Genomic DNA, 21,893 nt, shown 5'->3' with positions numbered 1-21,893 from the left:
TAGCTTGCTTTACAGGCTAGCATGATCAGAAGTGTAGAAGTGAGCTGATCGGTGGGAATCCTATACAGTTTCTGAATTGTACAAAATATCTAAAGCGTAAACATGGAATAAACAATGCACCTACTTATTAACTTGTAAAATATTGAGAATATCAGAGAAGATGATCTGCATGTTGGCGATGCTCAGGATGGCACGATTTGATGAAAGTGCAGATTTTAGCGGGGCAGCATACACATCTCTGATGATCTCTAGGACCTGCACATACTGTCTCTCACTCCTCAGTAATTCTCCAGCACACCTTGAACGTTTGTCTCCTAGATCAGCCATTAGTTTATTATCCTGTGTTCACAAAAAATGTTAGTTTTCTGATCATTTGTCCTTGTTCACTACAATATAAAATGGAGATTGAGTTCACCAAGTTCTATCCTTATTCCAAACTGTTCACCTAATTTTTTTTTATTATTTTATACAAAAAATGTAATGTTTAAAGGAATTTTGAGACTGCCATAGACCATGAGTCTACAATATAGAACCTAGTAAAATAGTCTTGCATACGGACTCTAGAATTGCTTAGGCACTCGCTGCATGCTTTGACAATGTATTCGCTGTTCTGTACAACAATAAATCTTCTGGAGCGTTTCTCTTTCTTACATCCATGTGTCATGGCTGTTGTTGTCTTTAAACATTTTAAAAAAAATGTATTTAACAGTACATGAAATAAATAATGAAACTAGGGCATTACGAATTACATTTCAAAACTGAAAACAATCTACAAACTTACCAGCAATGTCAACTGCTGGAACCTGGAATCAGAGTGACTTTGGGAGAGAACAGCTGTATCAGATGTGGTGTCACCAGCATCTTCCTGCTGTAATATATACCACAAATCTACTAACAGGATTTCTGCCAACTTTCATTTATTGGTTGATATACATGTTCTACTGAAATGTTTCCTCATGCTTTCTTTTATGATGTTCATCACAGTAATCTAGCTTTTAGACAAAGTTGTTTGTATTTATGGCTCCTGGACAGGACATGAACGTGCTCTGAAGGTTACAAAGATTTACATTTATGAAGGTAGAGATTGAGAACCCCTTTAAGCATATAATGTAGATATTAATCACTATTCACACTACCAGTCTCTTCAGATGCTTTCCAGCTTGGTTAGTTAAGCCACTAAGCACAGACAATAAAACACAAATGTTATTATCATGTATTCTAACGGGACGTAGTTAAAAATTAGAGTTGTGATAGACTCACGTAGATAACTCCTTTTCTTCGAGGTCCACAGGGATTCCATGGGGATATTATGGTTCAAGACCAGACACCAAACAATTAAAGCTTCAGCTCCCAGGATGCCTCTGGGTCCTCCTCCATATATACACCGCCCCTAGCCATAGGACTTCAGTTTAGTTAATAAGCCTCAAGGTGGGAGAAGGAAAGAGGAGACGGAAGAGCAATTGTACACCAGAAACACACTTACACAAAATGAGGGAATCTGTGACCGAAAGAAAAAATACCTAATGCAGCCAGGTGTATCAGGGTGGGTGCCCTGTAGACCCTATGGACCTCGAAGAAAAGGTGTTATCTAGGTAAGTCTACCATAACTTTAATTTTCTTCTTCAGGGTCCACAGGGATACCATGGGGATGTCCTAAAGCAGTTTCCCTAGGGTGGGGGACGCTCCTGAGCAGAAAGGAGGACTTGTCGCCCAAAGGAAGCATCCTGAGAGGAAAAAGTATCAAAAGGCATAATACCAAAGAAAAGTGTGGACATAAGACCACGTGGCTGCCTTGCACAATTGTTCAGCAGAGGCACCATGACTAAATGCCCGAGTAGAATGTGCTGTCACCGTACTTGGGACAGGGAGCTCGGCCTGTGTGTACACCTGAGAGATAGTCATGCGTAGCCATCTCCCCAGAGTCTGCTTATTAGCTGGCCATCCTCGTTTCTGAAAACCATGTAATACAAAAAGAGCATCTGATTTTCTAACAGAACTTGTACGCTCCACATAAATACGGAGAGCACGAACTACATCCAGGGAGGCTTCACCTACAGAAAGATCTGGAGCCTGAAAAGCTGAAACTACAATTTCTTCATTCACATGAAAACAGGACACTACCTTAGTAAGGTAACCGTCCCTCGTATGAAGAACAGCTTTATCCTGGTGAAAAATCAAAAACAGGGAGCGACAAGCAAGAGCTGCCAAATCAGAGACTCTGCTTGCAGAAGAGATAGCGAAGAAAAAAGTCTTTGCTGTAAACCATTTCAAATCTACAGTGTTCAGAGGTTCAAATGGGGGAGCTTGTGGCCCTTCAAAAACCAAAGACAAATCCCACGGTGCTACCGGTGGAACAAAAGGAGGCTGAATTCGCAGAACTCCTTGAATAACAATTCTAACATCTGGTAATGAGGCAATCTTCCTCTGGAACCAGACTGACAGTGCAGAAACCTGCACTCTCAAAGTGGCCAGGCGGAGACCACAGTCTACACCTGCCTGGAGAAAAGCCAGTATCCTGGAAATCCTAAACACCTTAGGATCATACTTTCTGTGTGAACACCATTAACTAAAAGAATGCCAAACTCTGTAATAGATGTGGGCAGAGGCAGGCTTCCGTGCCCTAAGCATCATGTGAATTACAGAATTGGAAAATCCTTTGCTCTTAGTATGGAAGATTCAAGAGCCATGCCGTCAAAGCCAGACGAGGTAAGTCCGGATGCCGGCAGGGTCCCTGCATTAGCAGATCCTGCCATAGAGGAAGATGATATGGACTGTCTATTGTCAGATTCTGTATGTCGGTGAACCAATGATGTCTGGGCCCAATCTGGAGCCACCAGTATTACTGTTCCACCTTCCTGCATGAATTTCCTGAGAACTCTTGGGAGGAGGACGATCGGAGGAACGAGATACACCAGTTTTAAAGTCCCATCTTACTGTCAGTGCGTCCATGAAGGCTGCCAATGGGTCTCTGGACCTGGACCCGTACCTGGGGACCTTGTGGTTGTGACGTGACGCCATGAGATCTATCTCTGGTAGATCCCACTTGTTTACCAGGAGCTGAAACACTTCTGGATGGAGAGCCCACTCTCCGGCGTGCATGCCCTGGTGACTTAAGAAGTCTGCTTCCCAATTGAGTACTCCGGGTATGAATATTGCCGAGATGGCTGGAAGATGACGTTCTGCCCAAATCAAAACCCTTTTCACTTCTTTCATGGCTGCGTAACTTCTTGTGCCTCCCTGATTATTGAGTTGGACCACTGTTGTTGCATTGTTGGACTGGATCTGGACCGGCTTGCCCTGGAGCATGTCCTCTGCCATGACAAGTGCTTTGCACACTGCTCGCAGTTACATGTTTATTGGCAGATGACTTTCCTGATTTGTCCATCTTTCCTGAAAGGTATGAAGATCTGTCACTGCTCCCCATCCATGAAGGCTGGCTTCTGTGGTGAGAAGCACCCAATTTGGAATCCAGAATGGACGCCCTTTGTTCAGATGATCCTTTCTCAGCCACCACCGGAGGGAGTGACAAACCTCTGGAATAAGAAGGATCCTCTGGGACTTTATTTGATGATACTGTCTCTTCCACTTGGACAGAATCTGTCTTTGCAGAGGCCTGGAATGGAACTGGGCATACCCCACCATGTCAAAAGTGGATAGCATTGATCCCAAGACCTGCATCATTAACAGAATGGATACTCTTTGTAGTAGCTTGTGTATTCGCAATGATAAGGCCACAATCTTGTTCTCTGGCAGAAACACCGTCTGTGCCCGAGAATCCAGAAGTACCATCTGCTGTGTTGGAGAAAGTGATGATTTCTTCCAATTGATGATCAGCCGTGCTGTTGTAAGCAGGCTATGGTTAGATGAACATGGTTTTCTAAAACAACCGGAGTCTGTGTCAATATCAATAGGTCATCCAGATATGGCAGAATTCTGACTCCTTGACGCCTGAGATAGGCCGTCACGACTGCCATTATTTTGGTAAATACCCAGGGAGACCTGCAGAAAGGCCAAAGCCTGAAATTGGTAATGTTGCTGAAGGACAGCAAACCGTAAAAATTGCTGGTGGGATGGTATAATAGGAACATGCAGATATGCATCCTGAATGTCCTGGAAAACCATGTAAACCTCTGGCTCCATTGCCAAAATAATTAACCGGAGAGTTTCCATAAGAAACTTGGGTACATGGATAAACCTGTTGAGGGTTTTTAGATTTAGTATAGGGCGATTAGCCCCATTCGGTTGCTGAACCAGAAATAGATTGGAATAATAACCCTTCCCTGTTGAGACACAGGAAACAGGACTTTCTGCTGGAGGATCTGTGCAGAAAAACTTCTAGGGAGGTTGCCTCCTGAAAGTGAGAGCATACCCCCGAGAGACCACTTCAGAGACCCAGGCATCTGTTGTTGATCGATGCCAACAATCTGTAAATTGAAGAAGTTGGCCTCCCACCCTGGGATCCCCTAGGAGGAGGCCCTCCCCATCAGGCAGAGGGTTTGTGGTCCAGTTTAGAAGCTGGAAGTCTTGCCGGGGCCAGACCTCTTAGAGGAAGACTGTTCCCTTGCTCATCCCTGAGAATGGAAGGACTGAAAAGAAACCTGCCTAGACTTTATAGTCACCATAGATGGCAGACCTGCTGACTTTGAAGCTGCCAGACTAGATATTTTTTTATCCAACTCTGCTCCAAAAAGTACTTTTCCATAGAAAGGTAAACTTTCAGTGCCTTCTTTGATCCTGTGTCAGCTTTCCGGGATCGTTAAGATTAACAAAGGACCCTGCCTGCCACTATTGTAGCTGCTGATGCTTTAGAAGCTAAAATTCCAGCATCTACAGCAGCTCCTCCTAGATAGGAAGCCACTTCTCGTATGTGGGAGATATACATCATTTGTTCTCTGGTAGCATCTGGTAGAGAGTCTTCCAATTCCCCCATCCATTCTTCAACAGCTTTGGCTATCCAGGCTCCAGCCATAGCTGGACGAGTAACAGCTCCAGATGATGAAAAGATCATCTTAAGACATGCTTCAATCTTTTTATTGGTGGAATCCTTCAGGGAAGATGCCGATGGAATAAGTAATGTAGCATTTCAGATCAAATGCGTCACATGAGCATCCACTTTTTACATACAGAAGCCGGGAAAGGATACAATGATGTTATTCTCTAATTCACATAAAAACATTTGTCAGGGTTACCCCATACCTCATCCATAAGCTCAGTGAGCTATTCAGATACTGGAAACTCAGTTTTGACCACTTTCCGGTGGTGACTAAACACTGGAGCCTTCTTACTATGAGCTGGTTCATCATCCTGAATGTCTAGGATTGATTTAACTGCCTTCACCAAAGAAGGAACATCTACTGTGGACAGATGGTCCTCCCCCCCCAAGTTAGACCCTGGAGAAGAACCCTGCGCATCATCTGATTCGTCTGATGATGCGTCTGAATCCATATGTTGAGCAGACTGATAAAAAAACTAACTTGCACTTAGGCGCCTTGGTAACTACCGGTCTGCTATCAGCATTACATGGTGCCATACTCTTGACTAAAATGGCCATCAACGTCTTTCCATGAAAAATGCATAGGAGTTGCAAACATAGCATACTGTGGACACCCCATCCAAGGAGGAATAGTTGGAGCAGCCATACGATCCACAGACTGCTTCATTACCTGGGAAAAAGAGGCTACCCAAGAAGGCTCTTGTCCAGGAACATGTACTCTGGATTGGTTAGGTGGCTCTTTATGACAGACAACACACAGACCATCCTTAATGTCCTGAGGGGACAAATAAGTCATACATGCTTTACATGAAACCAGCACAGAAGGCTCCTCCTCCTGTTTCCCTTTATCTTTTGACATGTTCAGTAAAGGCAATACTTGCAATGTTATGTAACAGCCTTCACAAAATCTAAATGAATGTGATGAGAAAAACCTCCATCCCAAGAGGATTGAGAGAAAAAACATTGATAGTTATAATTGACAGACAGAAATAAAAGACAGTGTCAATACAGCAGCTAGCAAACAGTAACATACAATGCATATGTAATAAAATTACAATCGACTCTAAATCAACTACCCAAACACAAAGAAATGGTAGGATTATAGAGAACTATGGACCTCATTCAGAGTCGGTCGAAAGTGGCCACTCGGTCGTACCCAGCGATGTTCGCAAAACAGCGCATGCGTAAGTTTCGCAATGCGCGTGCGCAAACTAGCTGTTGCGATCGGAAATTTTTCTCTCCTTCAACTTGGCCAGGTCCTTAGTTTGAGTGACAGAATGAGGCGTTTGTGGGTGGTAACAGGGGAAGGTGCTTGTGAACGGGGGAGTGGAGATCCGAACGCAGGTGTGCCTGACTATGCGAACGGCGTTTTATGGGAGTGCATAATTAACTAAGTAGTGTCATGGCACATGTGACATGGGAGGTTTTTACACTGACTTGATCGTAGTGCTTAAGAGAGGGTATGGTCAACCTTAAGCTCTACGACCAGCTCCGATGGTTCCCGATGGTCTCGATTAATCCTTATATGCCCGGAGATGACATGTATTGCGAATGAGAAGGGGCGTGTTTTTAGTCTTACGGCCGCATCCTCCCCTCGCTCATCCAGCTAACGATCCCATCTTAACGACGCAACTTGCGAGCGCTTCATTTGCATATCCGGCCCCTTTTCCATTACGACCGAGCGGCCGCAACGACCGACTCGGAATGAGGTCCTATATACCTTAACCAAGGGAGAGGTATACAGGGAGACTGACCCGAACCCTCCTGAGACCAACAGCTACAGGTGCACTGAGCGTGGACCATAAGCGTCTCATATACACGTGGAGGATAGACGGAGTAACCCAGATGCGCAAAACCCTTCGTAGGAACTGCTTCTGGGTCAGGGGAGGAGCTGCCATGGGAACGCCTACCTCCCCTAAGCTGCGTTAACAAGCCGGGGACGCTGGCCTCGTGGCAGCAGAAGCATCTGCTACTGATCCCCGGCGTCAGATGATAAGGCACCGGTGGTGTAGTGAGGAGGCGGACAATCCCGGGCCCTGGCAGCAGCGGCTTCTGGCACCAGAAGCAAGGACTGCCACGCACGATTCCCCGGAAGCGAGGAATCACTTTACCCGACATATCCGTGTGTCCGGTTGCAGCCCAGTTCGCAGCATTGTGGCTAGCAAGCTTAGCCGCAACCCGCCAAATCACCAGACCGGTTGCTGGTGTTGCGGCCCGGCGGAGGTAGATGGAGTCGCAGTATATGCGTCCTAAGTTAGACACTTAGTACTGCCAACACAAAAACATAAAATAAAACATAAAATGCCAGAGCAGTCCCCTGTTACAAAGGTGCGTCTTGATCCTGCCGCACCAAATGAACAACTGAAGTCCTATGGCTAGGAGCGGGGTATATATGGAGGAGGACCCAAAGGCATCCTGGGAGCTGAAGCTTTAACTGTTTGGTGCCTAGTCTCCAACCATAATATCCCCCATGGTATCCCTGTGGATCCCTATGGACCCTGAAGAAGAAAAGTTGGCAGTTATACTGTTGACAGCATAATGTCAATTGGAGAATACTGACACGTTAGTAACGTTAATTAAAGCATTTAAATGTGTTGGCATTGTAACTGTAAACATGATGCTTTACTATAATCAATGCAGACATAGGTAATATGCTTTAAATAACATTACTACCACGTCAGTATTATCCCGCCGTCATTTTGACTGTCAACAGCATAATTGCTCTGAAATATCATTCCAAACCCATTTAACCATATAAAATATATAATTGCTTTATATATTTGAGGTAAGAAAACAATATTATGTCTGCTGTACAATATATATAATAAATACTCACAATTCACAGAATCTGGACTTTGCCAGTTTTGATTCAATTGTTCTACACAGGTAGTTGAGTGTTATTACATACTGTCTTATGGACGTAGTTTCTCCCATTCAAGTGACCACAGCATTATTATTTCCCCATTAGACACAGGTGGGATGTGTGCGGTCACATTCCCTATTCATCAAACCTAAAGTTACATTTTTCATGTATTTTATTACATATTTATGTATGTCTTGCATTCATTAAAGACAATGCAGGAGATATGGCTAATATCTCCTGGTTAAGTCAGTCTCCGTTAATTTCCACACTCCCCATATATTAATATGGGTATGTGGAAATTACTGTATTTATCAAACACCGAAAATCTAAGATTTTCAGTAATTGATGCTGTTAATTTACGTCATCTGCAGACGGCGTACAGCCCCCCGAAAGTGCTAACAAGCTGCCGTTTAGACGGCACGGCAGATTGTGTAGCAGATATTTCCCCAGCTTGTGCCCTCCTCCTTCCTATCCTCCTCTGCCAGCAGCCGCCCTCTCCTCCCATAGCAGGACAGATCTTATCCGGGCCGCTGCCTACTGAATACAGCAGTCTTCTGCGGGACCTCACACGACCTCTTCATTCGGGTCCCCCCCGGCGCTGCAGACTGAAGCATCTCCCCTCTGCTCCCCGTTGGTACTTGTAAGTAAGCTTAATAATTAACTGTTTATTTACTGTAAACAGTTAATTGATGGAGCACTTACAAGTGACCCCAGGGAGCAGAGGGGAGATGCTGCAGTCTGCAGCAGCATGCAGTGCCAGGGGGAACATGGATAAATATATTTTATATTCAATTACCGCAGCTGAAATCAATGCTGCGCATGCACCGCTTCTGTGATTAAAAGCAGCGCATGCGAAGAACTGACTATACTGCGGTAAGGTAGGAGAAGCAGGGAAAAGTATCTATTTGCAGAAAAGCTGTCATCGCAAAAATGACAGCTTTTCGGAATAGATACTTATGAAGCGGAGAAATTATTAATTTGTCCGGTAATTAGGTAGAACTCCATGCGAGTTCTAAACCTAATTAACTCCGTAGATTTTTTAGTAATGATGAATAGGCCCCCATGATACAAAGGATTGGTTAGTACCAAGATTTCACTTGCTCAGGACACGTGCAGCATATACCTAGTAATCATTTTGGTCCAAATCCTACTGTCCCTCTTCCTTTTTTAAAATGATCTCTATTCTCAAGTATAACTTGGTATATAATGAGATCATTAGTGTAGAAGTGATATAAAACTTGAATGTTACCCTTTGACTAGTTGAAATGATGGGAGATATGTATAAGGTCCCCAGATCTCACCTTCAAGAATGCTGATAGCGTGTCATCTGTATTTCCTGCTGATAACAAGAGTGCTTTCTTCCTGCTACATTTTTTTAGCAGAAAACCAGAAATAAACTCCAGTGGATGATCCTACAAACATAAAACGAGGGATAACTATAGATAGTCTGGATTAAATGAATGGGAATTGATCAATAACGGAAAAAATAATAATCACTGAATGACATGCGGGGAGGGAGGGCTAGGAGTAGGGTTAGGATACTTACTGACAGGTGTCGTTATCCTAACCCAGTCGGGATGCCGGCGTCGGGTTTCTGACCGCCGGCATCCCGAGCACTGGCATCCCGTACCCATCTCTACTGTCAACCTACATTATTAGATTTTATGCATATAAACATTTGATGGTAAAACACAGATTTAAACTATTGGTCATTTTATGCTTTGATGATGGCATTTAACTAGGCTTGTATAAAACAATGTAGTGAATGGGGAATATCTTGGAGGCGCCCAATAGGATACCCTTACTCCTGTATCCTAAGGAGAGAAAAGGGATTCACATCCAACCCCACAGAAGTAAAAAAGAGGAATATCTCCGGCGTTGGAGGAGGGTATAGCGTGAGTAAACGGTTGATCATTATATTGGTTGAAGCTGAGGACAATTATTAGGACAGTCCCAGAACACTGTATACAGTAGCTCTCCTTTTAGGAGGGTAAGGGATGGTCCAGTCACAGACACATTTTATCAGGTTATAACCAAGATTGTTGCTATACCCTCTCCATAGATGTTCCTCTTCTTTTCCGTGTATAAACCAATACAACATTTCTATGCATAGTATAATTTGAGGGAGTGCATATGCATAATTTGATGGAGGAGAGATGAATAGGTGCTGTGCTAGCATCAGAGAAACTTTTAGTATGTTAGTTCTTAAAGGCAGGGCCCTCCACCTTAGCACACTGTATGTCACCAGCGTTGCTCCCTTCTCTCCTCCCCTTCAGCAACCTTGTCTGCTCACCCATACGTTAAGTACAGTAATATTGACTACTAAATCGAGTACCTCCCACAAATCCTACTAGCTTTAGAGAGTTGCCATACACTTGCCCCTGTTGTCTATCCCACCCTGTCTGGGTTGTGATATTATTAATGTGTGGTACTTATGCTATAGTATGCCGTTGTGTGTTGTACTTATGCTTTGATACCCTGTTACTGAGAAATGTTTTCTAGGTTTACCTTGTACAGCACTGCACACACTTGTAGTGTCTTATAAACAAAAGTTATTCATAACAATAATGAGAAATAATATTTGAGAGAAGGTGCCATCAGTTTACATGAGTAAAAATTGTGTATATGTTGGCTTAACATTCTATACAGACTTTTGTGTACATGGGAAACCTACAGTATCTCTCATATGAATCAAGGATCCAGAATGTGCTTGTAGTCTGCACCTACGCAGCTGTGACTGAACCAGCATTAATTGGCAACATTGTACTCATACTGTAGGCAGACCTTTATAACTTTATATGGGCTCAGAACTCATGCGTACGTTGTATTAGCTGTACAATTTATACTTTATATGTTGAATATCTTATTTACTTACGTTTTTCTCTTTAGAAAGCTCCACCAAAGCCTCAGTTAAAGCCTCGGCAACCTCATGATTGGTCTGCACCTTTACCATGGGCATGGTGTCATACATGAACTGCCCTGTACATAGAAAACATATTACAATCTATTACTACAACATTATTCATTGCTAATAATTAACACATGATAGCTACACTTTCCACCTATGCACAACAGAACATTCATTTTATTCCCAACACTAATACTGAGGGCTCTATTTACTAAACTGTGTTAGGAGATAAAGTGAATGGAGATAAGGTACCAGCCAATCAGCTCCTAACTGCCAAGCCACAAGCTGTGTGTGAAAAATGGCAGTTAGGAGCTGATTGGCTGGTACCTTATCTCTGTTCACTTTATCTCCTAAAAAAGCTTAGTAAATAGACCCCTGAGCACTGTGTCACTGCTCTAAGAATGATCGGGAAACCTCCAAACCTTAGCAGCTAGTTTTCGGACCTCCCTACAGTTCATTAGAGCAACACAACTCTTTAATCCACTCACTGTGACTACATACATTCAAACAGCATCAGGTCAGCAAAATGACTGCTTATCTTAATATACTGGAAATAGTGTTTGGGCACACAGAGATTACAAAATATTTCAAAAATGGCTTGTTATTATCTTGTGTACTTCATTATTCTGATTATATTACCAGTATGATTCTGGCATCTTAAACATAACATATTGTAGCAATATTCAGTACATATGCATATACGTCTCATTACCTATTATCCTCCCAGATACATTTCTCTGAAGATCACTGATGAACAGTTTCATCTGCTTCCTGATCATGCACAGTGCCTCCTCCATCACACTGGCCAGTCTACACCAAGCCTGCAACTTCACTTCACTGAAGTAAATAAGCGGTGGGGATTCATTCCTCCCAGGTACAGTCCTCCATTCACTGAGAACTGGCAATAAGCACATAATTACATTGATGATGTTTAAACCAGACATGTTGATAGCACATTAAGGCGACACACTTAGCCTCCTCGTGTTTTTTCTTAATAATTTATTTTTATGCGTAGGGAAAGAAGGACAGATATGAAATGTCATAAGCGGTGCACTATTAAATAAAGCTTAAATTTTATTCTTGTTACAGATTAATATCCAATCGGAAAAGAAGAAGCAGCGAAAGTAATTTAAAATAATAAAGTGTGTCACAAAGTGAGTTTTAATAGTGCAACGCATATGACATTTAATTTCTGTCCTTCTTTCCCTATGCATATGATATAGGTGTCAGTGGTAGCACCCCTCAAACATAAAATTGTTGAAATTTTTTGATACATATGATATGAGGGTTATAGTGTTCTCCTCAATTGAGAAATAATGATTCTTGTGCGACTGTAGATATTTCATCAATCTACCGTAATTTATTTTTATGACAGACCTTTATTATCTAAAGCTATATTACTCAACATTAGCGCTCATCCCTTTCCAACATCACTTGGTAGCCACAGAAATTATACCTTGTTTTTTTTTTTTTAAGAAGACTTTGTATTTTCAGAAAAGTCATTTTCCTTATTCTAACACATCAAATAAAATGTAGCCACAGTGGCTAAAAAAGTTTTTTGTATTGAAGTTTCATGAAAATATTCATCAAATACTTCCTGTCACAATTTCTTACTATGTATAGTAATAAGATAGTAGGCCAACAATACCTGCCATTTTTTTTAAAACAGACAGCCTGTATAATGGAGTGGACACCTTATTTTATTTAAGATGGGGGAGGTTTGGGCTTTAAATTCCTCCGATCTGTGGAAAGTTTTATTTTTTGTGTATTGTTTCAGTTATTGTCTGGGGGTCACCAGGCAATAACTTCTAAGGAGGCACATCATTTGATAGAGGAGACACCCTTTTTTCAAATATGGATGCCCCCATGGTTGCATGTGTCATTATGGGGGTGATAGGACACATAGTGCCCTCCACCTCATATATCGAAAATGTATGTATTCCATAGCGTAAGGTAACATTGTCCGGTGATCAAAAGTAATACTAGAAAATAAGTACTAATGGGCTTCACCACTTGAAAGAGGGGACCCCATCTTTCTAAAATTGGTGCCCCTTAATTATTGGAAGCCAGGATTAGAGAAATCTTTCACCATGTCTGGACTGCATTTTTTTTCTGTAGTGCAGGGGGTTAATGTCTGATGATCAGTCTGATCACAGATATTTATTTATATGGGACAGACATTTTGAAAGATGGGACTCTCCTCTCTGAAACGAGGGTACCCCATCTTTCCAGCTTCTATGGTCAGGGAGATAGAGGGACTTAAAGTCCCTTCATGCACCATTTTCATTAAAATAAAGCAGTAGCAGTAGGGATGGCCATTGATGGTCAGCAATAACACTGTACAACAAATTAATACTTTTAATTTGTTTCCTTTCTAAAAATAGTCATACTGTACATTACTAATTTGAGGTCAAGAAAAACTAAAATGATTTCAGAATGTTTTTACTAGCTCTATTTTTTTACCTACACTACTTGCACTATACTGTATGTACATTAGTAATATATTCATAGTGAAAAGCCATTTTAAAATAATCTGATATTTTCTTGATAGAAAATAAATAACAGTTGTTTTAATTCAATCAATCACAAATAAGAACACAAAACGAAACAAACATACAGCATACGAAACAAACATACAGCATACGAAAGTACTATCTATACTGGGGACTACTACTTGGGGGGGACTACCACTGGGGGCATTATAAAAAGGGCCTACTAGTAGAGGCACTGCACTCAGGGGACCACTACTGGGAGCAATAATAGGAAGGGCCACTACAGGGGGCACTGGATAGGGGGGATCACTACAGGGTGCCTGCATAAGGGGACCACAACTGGGAAAACTGCATGGGGGGGACTACTGCTGGGGGCACTATATAAAGGGCACTGCATAGGGGGGGGACTACTACTGGGGGCACCATATAAAGGGCACTGCATAAGGGGATACCGCTACTGGGCGCACTGCATTGTGGGGACTGCTACTGGGGGCACTGCATAAGGGGGAACACTACATGGGGCACTGCATTTGGGGGGCCACTACTAGGGGTACTGAGTAAGGGGAACTAATTGGGGGCTATATAAGGGGGACCACTACTGGGGATACTGTATAAGGGGCACTACTATGGGCCTGCATAAGAGGGACCACAACTGCATACTGGGGGTACTGTATAAGGGGTACTACTGGGGTTAAGGTGCATATGGATAGGAATGTTCAGCGTGAAAATAAAGGGGTGTGTCATGTTGACACGCCCCATTTTTAAGTGACCACGCCCATTTTTCGGCGCGCACACATCTCCGGTTGTTGGGGGAGGGCCCCCTTTTCAAATTTGCCCTGGGCTCCAAATACCCTAGTTACACCACTGCTAGGAATACCCCTACATCGTCATAAATGGGCTATATCTCGGAACTCAGAGCTAACTGAGAGTTTTAAATGTCATATTCATTCTTTGCATGCTTAAATCAATTAGAAGTAACTATTTTCACATCGGAAACATTTTCAGTGTAATCGATGTTTTGCCACCTGTGGACAATGGTTTTTTCTTTGTTTTTTTTCTCATTAGTGCACAAAAGAACAGGGCTTAGAACCACCCCCAGTCCCTGCTCCTTCTCTGATTAGCCCACCACATAGCCCCACAATCAGTCGCATCACTAAGCCGTCTGCTGTGTCCTACTCAAGGGATTACCACCAAACCACCAATGGTTCTCCATCTATGGTTTCATACAATCAACACTGATGGCAACAACAATGGACACAATTAATGGTTAATCCTTCAATTGCCTCCCCTAAGTAACAGACTCTTGCTGTACTTCCATAGTCATCTGCAGCCACTGCAGGGAGTCCCCACTGGACATCTGGACCAGTAGAAACAAAGTACAAAATTTTTTGGGGGGGTGACGCTCTATCCATTGCTGTGGAGGACGAGTGGTAAAATATGGCACTAAACAAATAAAAAATAATTATGATTCTTCAAGGCCACTTATCATTTATATAAGTCAATTGGCCTGATATTGCAGCACAGGCCCCTCTAGTCAAAGCATCCCCATGCCAAGTCTGTTTAAAAAGATTACCATGATTCAATTATCACCGCAATCCTCTTATTGCTGTCATCATTTCATAAAGGCGACAGCAGGGACAGCTTAAATACTTTTATAAATAAAGCATATGTTACAATAAAATGTATAGATTCCGATTTATTTCTATTTGTGTCACATTTTGTAGCAAGTTATTTGTTGGGGGGTTTCCCCAACAAAAACCATAAAGACAGTTTTGTAAAAATGATCTCATGACATGGATTAGGAATCACTATTGCACAGCATGAAAATAAATGTGTTGCTGGAGGAAACCAACTCATATTGAAAATGTCATCTTATTGCACTCAATAATTACAAAATGATATAAAAACATAGCATAGACCACCTAAACTTACTATGATGGTAAGAACCTGTGGCGATTCCAGTTGGGGAACAGAAGAAGACACCAACAAGCTGAGACAGATTCTCAAGGATTTTCATTCCAGACTCTGCAAGATATGATACACAAAATGTAATGTTTACCACTAAAGAACATAATCTACAAATGTTTTCATTACATGACACCAAAGCACAAGACTACATAGCACTACATGAGGAAATAGAATGGGCTCCAATATAATTCTATAAAGTTTATTAGGGAGCACTGGCTGTCTCCTACACATAGTGAGGTGCGCTATTTGTGAGCTAAACCAGTCAGTAACATAATGATAGGCTGCATTCCCTGATACTGGTACAGTCACAAAATGGCTGCCAAGATATCAAATAAATGAAATAGAACAAAGTTTGAATAGCTTAAATATCATCATGAGACACATATTCTGTGGGCATGTAGTCATAATATCAGCATTCATAATGTCAACAGTGTTGAAATGTTGATATTGAACATGTCGGCTTGTGCAGAATGTCAGCATGTGAACAACATTCTGCATGGAGTGGTAGTGGAGGGCTAGGGTTAGGCTGTGAGGCACTAGGGGGAGGATTAGGGTTAGTTATACTTACCCCCAGGAAGCATCGCAGGATCTGCTAGAAGTTATCCTGACATAAGAGCCTGACCCAGAAGACACAGCTGGAGCCACTGATCCCGCCATAGCAGGTAAGTCACCACAAGACCATCAAGGACGTTTTAACACTCTAATAATGTCAACATTTCATCAGTGTCGACATGAAGAATGTTGACATGATGAATGTGAAAATATACCACACTCCATCCTGAGATAGTAAAATCAGTCCCATGCTGATTATCAAATTACAACTTTGTCACCGAGACTCATGTTCCTAAAACCTCTCATACCTAAAAAAGTTTAAATAAAAATGATGACTCCCCAAAACCCCTGTTCACCCTTACAGTAACATTTAAATAAATGAACAAATAAATAAATCCTCCTTCTCAATGTGCTGTATCCCAAATAATGGGGGAAACATTGAAAAAGTGACCCACTCGCACATTACGGTCAAGCTCTATTATAGCCAGGACTAAAACTTACTCTCCTCCTCTAGCCAACCAGCTGCAGGTGTAAATTGTGGGGGGGGGGAAGGGGGGGTTATGAGGAGGTGTTTGTTTTGATTTTTCCCAACTGCGCTATGACGGATGAAGAAAAAATAAATAAATGATCTGAAAATGATTAAAGTAGTGGATGAGAGTGTGGGCAAATACTTGAAGTAAAGATTTCTGTTTTGCTTGCTAGCCATGGATTTCAGGGACAAATTTACCACTCTTAATTTCTACACCCCAACAACCGCCCCTCCCCTTTCACACACACCATGTAATAAAAGGTGCCGTCTATATGAGTTGCCTTACCTGAAGCTGCCAGTGGGATAAATAAGTCAATATGACCACCATCTTTCTCCGGCACCACACAGCTCCCCAGCCGTTCCCAAAACTCTCTAATGTCAGGGCTTAGGACACTCTGAGAATTGATTATTACATCTGTGTATATGTGAACAAAAATAAAACAAATCTATAAATGTAAATGAACTATCTGTAGTATGCTTTTCTACATGTCAGGGAACAATACCTGGTATTTAAAGACTTTATGAAAGCATGGAGAGAAATACAATTGTGAGAAATAAAGTACTAACCAATCAGCACCTAACTTACAATCTACAGGCTGTGTTTGAAAAATGACAGTTAGGTGCTGATTGGTTGGTACTTTATCTCTCACTATTTTATCTCTCTCCAAGCTTTAATAAATATTCCCCTGAAAGTAATTTATCTATTTATATTTCAGCTGGAAAAATAAAAATGTGTCACAAGTTATTGTGAAACCAATAGTGTTTCATGTAACTTTAATAAGTCACGTTGAAATAAAGATATGCAAAGGGGGTTTCTCCACAATCCCTGTATAATGTCTGATTCCTATATCTGACAACAACTGGAGTATAGAAAAAGAGGGATGATTAGTTTGGGTGATGGCACATAAATGATTATTAGTCACTTTCATCCAGTCCAAGATTTAAACCCGCTTCTTCGCCAGACCCATGAAGTACTGCAAATTAACATGGATCTGGATTGTACTTTTTTCTAATTATTTCATAATGTAATGTACTGTGGATGTATTACACATGTGACTTGCTGCAGTTATGGTCCATGAGATTTCAACCTAAACACTGTCAAATTGTAATAATAATGTGTTTAGGCTAAATGACAATTAATGGTTTTCTTATTCATAGTTAATAACCTTGTTGGGTTATTACAGGATCTCTTAATCTCCTCTGTGTCTGTCAGACTCCCACAATCTGATCCTTATTGTTTGTATCATTCCTCTTAAGATGAATCAAGAAAATCTAAGAGCTATATAAACTCAATATTTCCTCACTCTTTTCAGCCAGATGCATAATCGAAGGTGACATTTTGTAAAAGCTCCTGGCTCCTTTTCTGCTATTGTGTTTGCCATTTACTACTGACTGGTATATGCTACTGTGTTTTGCTTATATCAATGATCCTGGATTGTTGCTCTCTAATCTATTCCACATGATGTCTTGACCTGCCACCATACAATGACATTACAGCACCAGTCCTAACTCTGCAATAAGTGTATCTGCTGGGAATCCCCATCTGCGATAAGCCCAATGCTCTGCACGGTACGTCCATCCAGCGCTTTCTCCACATAGAAGAGGAGACTTTCAGGTGTCATCCCACTGAAGTCATAAACCACTGGAATCACACCGGGTTTTACGCTATCAAGAACCATCTGCAGAAACAAGTCAGGATGAGTTTGCCAACATTTACACTGAATATTGACAGTCACAGCAGTTAAATATATTATATTAGAAAAAAAAATAACCTCATAGGCCGGTATATGAGACGATATCAACACAAGATGACTGTGACTGGAATTGCAGGGCTGTGTATACTGATAGCGGAGACTGCTATGTTGCCTGGTAGATGTAGCGGTATGGGTGATATCTCCAGCTACATTTTTCCTGAAAACATCAAAAGGAAAAAGCTTTAATACAAAAATTATGCTACAGATATCAGAATGGGCGAACAGATTTCTATTGGACACTTTCATACCTCAAAAGACTAGACTTTAATAGTAATAAACCATGCATATCACATGCCTCATGTAAATATGTGATGTTTTATTAGAATTGTGCTCATAAGTGGTACATTAACTAACTATACATTGTGCACATTTACAAATTGTAATTACTATGGCTGGAATACACTATGGCCCTGATTCAGACCCGCTCGCTATTTGCGAGTGCTCGCTCTGAATCAGGACGGGCCGTTTTTTTTTTCACCGTCCTCCAGGCCACTCGCTAAGCTGTGGGTGACCACCCACAGCTTTAGCGGGCGGCCTGGCGATGGTCGCGATTATCGCGATCATCGGGCTTGCGACGAGACCCTTGTGGTAGGGTCTCGTCCACCGCAAGCCCAGTGAACTTCCTGCCCTAATAGAGCAGGAAGTTCACTACTGACATCACTGGTGATATCAGTAGGGCCGCCCACAAACGGCAGGCGTTTCTTCAGGAACGCCTCCGTTTGTCCAGCCACCCCACTGCACGCCTACAAAACGGGGCGAGCTGTCAATCACAATCGACAGCTGCCCTATCTTGTAGTGAGTCCCGCAGTGAGGGAAAATTCACTCGCTACGGGGCCCGCACGTGCACACTGAATGGCCTTCGACCCTCTTGCGAGCGCTACGCGCTCGCGAGCAGGTCTAAATCAGGCCCTATGTTTGTTTTTGCATTGTCTTTTTTCCTTTGACATGTTGAGAACAACTAGCGTAAGACGACTACACACTGACTTGCTGGCAGACATACCATAAATCTATTGGTCCAACTACTGTAAGATTTAATATTGTAAAAGTATATCCAGAGATTTTTTTAAATCTTGATAAAACAGTGGGAATGGACCATTTAACAAACAACATGGTAATGTAATGATATTGGAGATGAAGCATTTGATGTAAAACATTTTTTCTTTGCTCAGAAAAGTTCTTATTCCTGTTCTAAGTAGCTGAGAATAATATTCTGCTCTCAACAGAGCAGGAACTGTTGGGTGTGCCTAGCAGTGCTGCCGCCTGAGGGGGAGGAAGTACAATGTGCATGGCTTATAGTTATTACCTACTGTTTGCAGATGAATTTCTACCTTTTTGGCAAAGAGCCTAATGATTGTTGGACAAGCTCATTTTCCACAGCCAATGTGAAGCTGGGTGTGTGGTAATCATCCTCCTTCAGCCGACTTGTCAGAGTCTTATCTGAACCTTTGTTTTGGCCCTAAAAATAATAGATATATGTATTACTGCTTTTATTTCAGTCCATTGGGGGACACTGGAAATACATTGGGGTATAGTGGATGCAGAAGAGAGCAGGTATTTTAAATTTTAATTAGGTGTTTGTGCTCCCTTTACTTATAACCCCATACCTGCCAGATGGACTTCAGTTAAGTTTAACATGGAGCACACACATCTTTGAAGGCTACCATTGTGGATGACATACCTGTTTGAGGTCATACCCTGGAGGAACATGTCTTTGAAGGCTACCATTGTGGATGCCTTACCTGTTTGAGGTCATACCCTGGAGGAACATGTCTTTGAAGGCTACCATTGTGGATGACATACCTGTTTGAGGTCATACCCTGGAGGAACACGTTTAATGTTTGCTGAATGTGTTGCACAGAATCCACTTTCTTAACATGAAGCTGAACCACGACAAGTGTCGGTTCTGGATGATAGAGGTTCCCTACTTAGGTCATTTACTCACCTCCCAGGATGTCAAAGCTCGCCCAACAAAGACATTCAGCAGATGCCCATCCCCATTCGTTAAACTCAGCCTCCAGCATTTTCTGGCATGACTAATTACCTCTCCAAGTTTATGCCCAACTACAGCTATGCTTCATCAGCTCCTGCACTTGGACTCGAAGAGAGGAAGTCAATTTTTTTTGCGTGCCTAATGTGCCGTCTAAAGTCCTAGTTAGAGGGTCCAAACATCCATTTGGTTGCCCAAAATCCGGACTTTTTCCAGATTTCTTTTCACCACCTCAGCACCTTAGTGCAATCAGTAATCTGGGCACTCGTGGTACTCGCGCCCGATCAAAGCAATAAATGATTTGCTAACGGTGCACACCATAATTTTGCTTTTTCTAAGCGGAAGTCTATGGTAACCAGCAGTTATGTCCTTAGATTGCTACAGATGCCTCTCAGCATGGTGTGGGTGCTGTCTGCATGCAGCACAGCAAGTCTAATGCTTTTGCCTCCTGTGCCTCATTGAAACTACAAAGGCAGAGGATCACTTTGCTAAGTAAACTAAACTCAATCGCCCGTATTCAATTAGAGGCAAAAAGTCGGATACTTTTCGCCTATTGCACTTTTCGCCGCATTCGCCTGTATGAGACACGAATTTGTGTCTTGCATGTCACCGCGATTCGCCCAATTCAATTACAGAACAGGTGAAAACACAAATAGGCGAATGCATAACAGGCGGAAAGTACTGAATAGATTGGGGGAATCAGTCTGTACCCCAAAATAAGACGCCCTGACACTGGAAATCATTACGGATGTACTATTAGCCCTAATAAAAGTACTTTGTGTCCTTAAGTTGGGTTAAAAGCTTTCTAGAAGCATATTTGTAATAGTGGTGAAGAATGATAGAAAACAGTATTTTTTGTGGAAAATAAATAGTCCAGCCAAATTTGGGGTACTTGAAAACGGGCGCTAGCATATATTTGTGCTCTAAAGTGCATTTTAAAAAAATGTGAATAATCCACCTGCTGCATGCACCTGCAATCCTAAAAACACATGTCCCATCCATACAGCCCCCCAAGAAACCTATTTTGCTACTTTTTATCCTTGTACCCCCACTTTTTTTTTTAACCAAATATGACATGTCTTTTTTGGGGTGTTCTAAGGTAATTGTTATTTTTTTGTGTGTGCTGATTTGTACTTGGGGGGGGGGTTCAAAGGGTTCTGATTCAATCTGAACCCCAAAATAGAGATTTTGCACTTTTTTCCACCTGCTATTCATTGGAGAAACTTTTCCGCCTGTGTCAGTGCATTTAGTCTCCGCTTAGGCAAACTGGCCCTGGAGACAAGACGCAAACAGGCGAAACGTTTTTGCCAATCGCGGCTTTTCGGCTCTAATTGAATCCGGCACAAAGTCTGCTACCTGTCATGGGATACACTGAGACTTGGATATACTGATTACAATATAACTTTACTGATAATTAGTACACACATATTATACACATATAATACATAAAATATCAATAAAAGTCACACAATCCATTATAAAACTGTCAATTGTTAGAATGGCTCTCTAAATGCAGGAAGTAGAGCGTAGCACAAGGATTTAATATGCCAGTTGCTTTTGTGTGTCTGTGTATGTAATTCGTATGGCGTGTATGTAATTCGTATGGCAATTAAGCTGAAAGTTTAAGCTTAAAGAGATACACTGTAGGCACAGTAAGTAATTCTAGCAAAAATGATGAAAGAGATTATGGTGAGTACCAGACCTTTAGATGTATTTAGGGATAAGTCCTTCCAGAGAAGTTATACGTTCTGTTCACAGTCTCTCTTAGATGGTATGGAGACTGCTGTAGTATACTTTTTATGACTACTGGTGCCGGCTGAATCATGCCAGTAATTGAGATAGGGCAC

General features: G+C 41.9%; 1 protein-coding gene across 1 annotated transcript in view; it reads right to left on the bottom strand.

Annotated features, from left to right (window-relative positions):
* The window catches only part of ECT2L (epithelial cell transforming 2 like), a 116,057-nt gene that overhangs the window by 39,933 nt on the left and 54,231 nt on the right, over window positions 1-21,893 (bottom strand). The window contains exons 7-16 of the mRNA XM_088451735.1: window positions 19,388-19,515; window positions 18,078-18,216; window positions 17,816-17,984; window positions 16,592-16,720; window positions 15,189-15,281; window positions 11,477-11,662; window positions 10,732-10,835; window positions 9,158-9,268; window positions 782-868; window positions 125-339 (exon numbers count right to left, since the gene is read on the bottom strand). Of these exons, the coding sequence (XP_088307861.1) occupies window positions 125-339; window positions 782-868; window positions 9,158-9,268; window positions 10,732-10,835; window positions 11,477-11,662; window positions 15,189-15,281; window positions 16,592-16,720; window positions 17,816-17,984; window positions 18,078-18,216; window positions 19,388-19,515 (1,361 nt within the window). The remainder of the gene's footprint in view (window positions 1-124; window positions 340-781; window positions 869-9,157; window positions 9,269-10,731; window positions 10,836-11,476; window positions 11,663-15,188; window positions 15,282-16,591; window positions 16,721-17,815; window positions 17,985-18,077; window positions 18,217-19,387; window positions 19,516-21,893) is intronic.

Source organism: Taudactylus pleione, unplaced genomic scaffold (genome assembly GCF_031769625.1).
Source record: "Taudactylus pleione unplaced genomic scaffold, aTauple2 ptg000006l, whole genome shotgun sequence".
Classification (NCBI taxonomy): Eukaryota; Metazoa; Chordata; class Amphibia; order Anura; family Myobatrachidae; genus Taudactylus; species Taudactylus pleione.
Note: the sequence above shows the minus strand (reverse complement) of the source record. Positions and strands in the feature narration are given on the sequence as shown.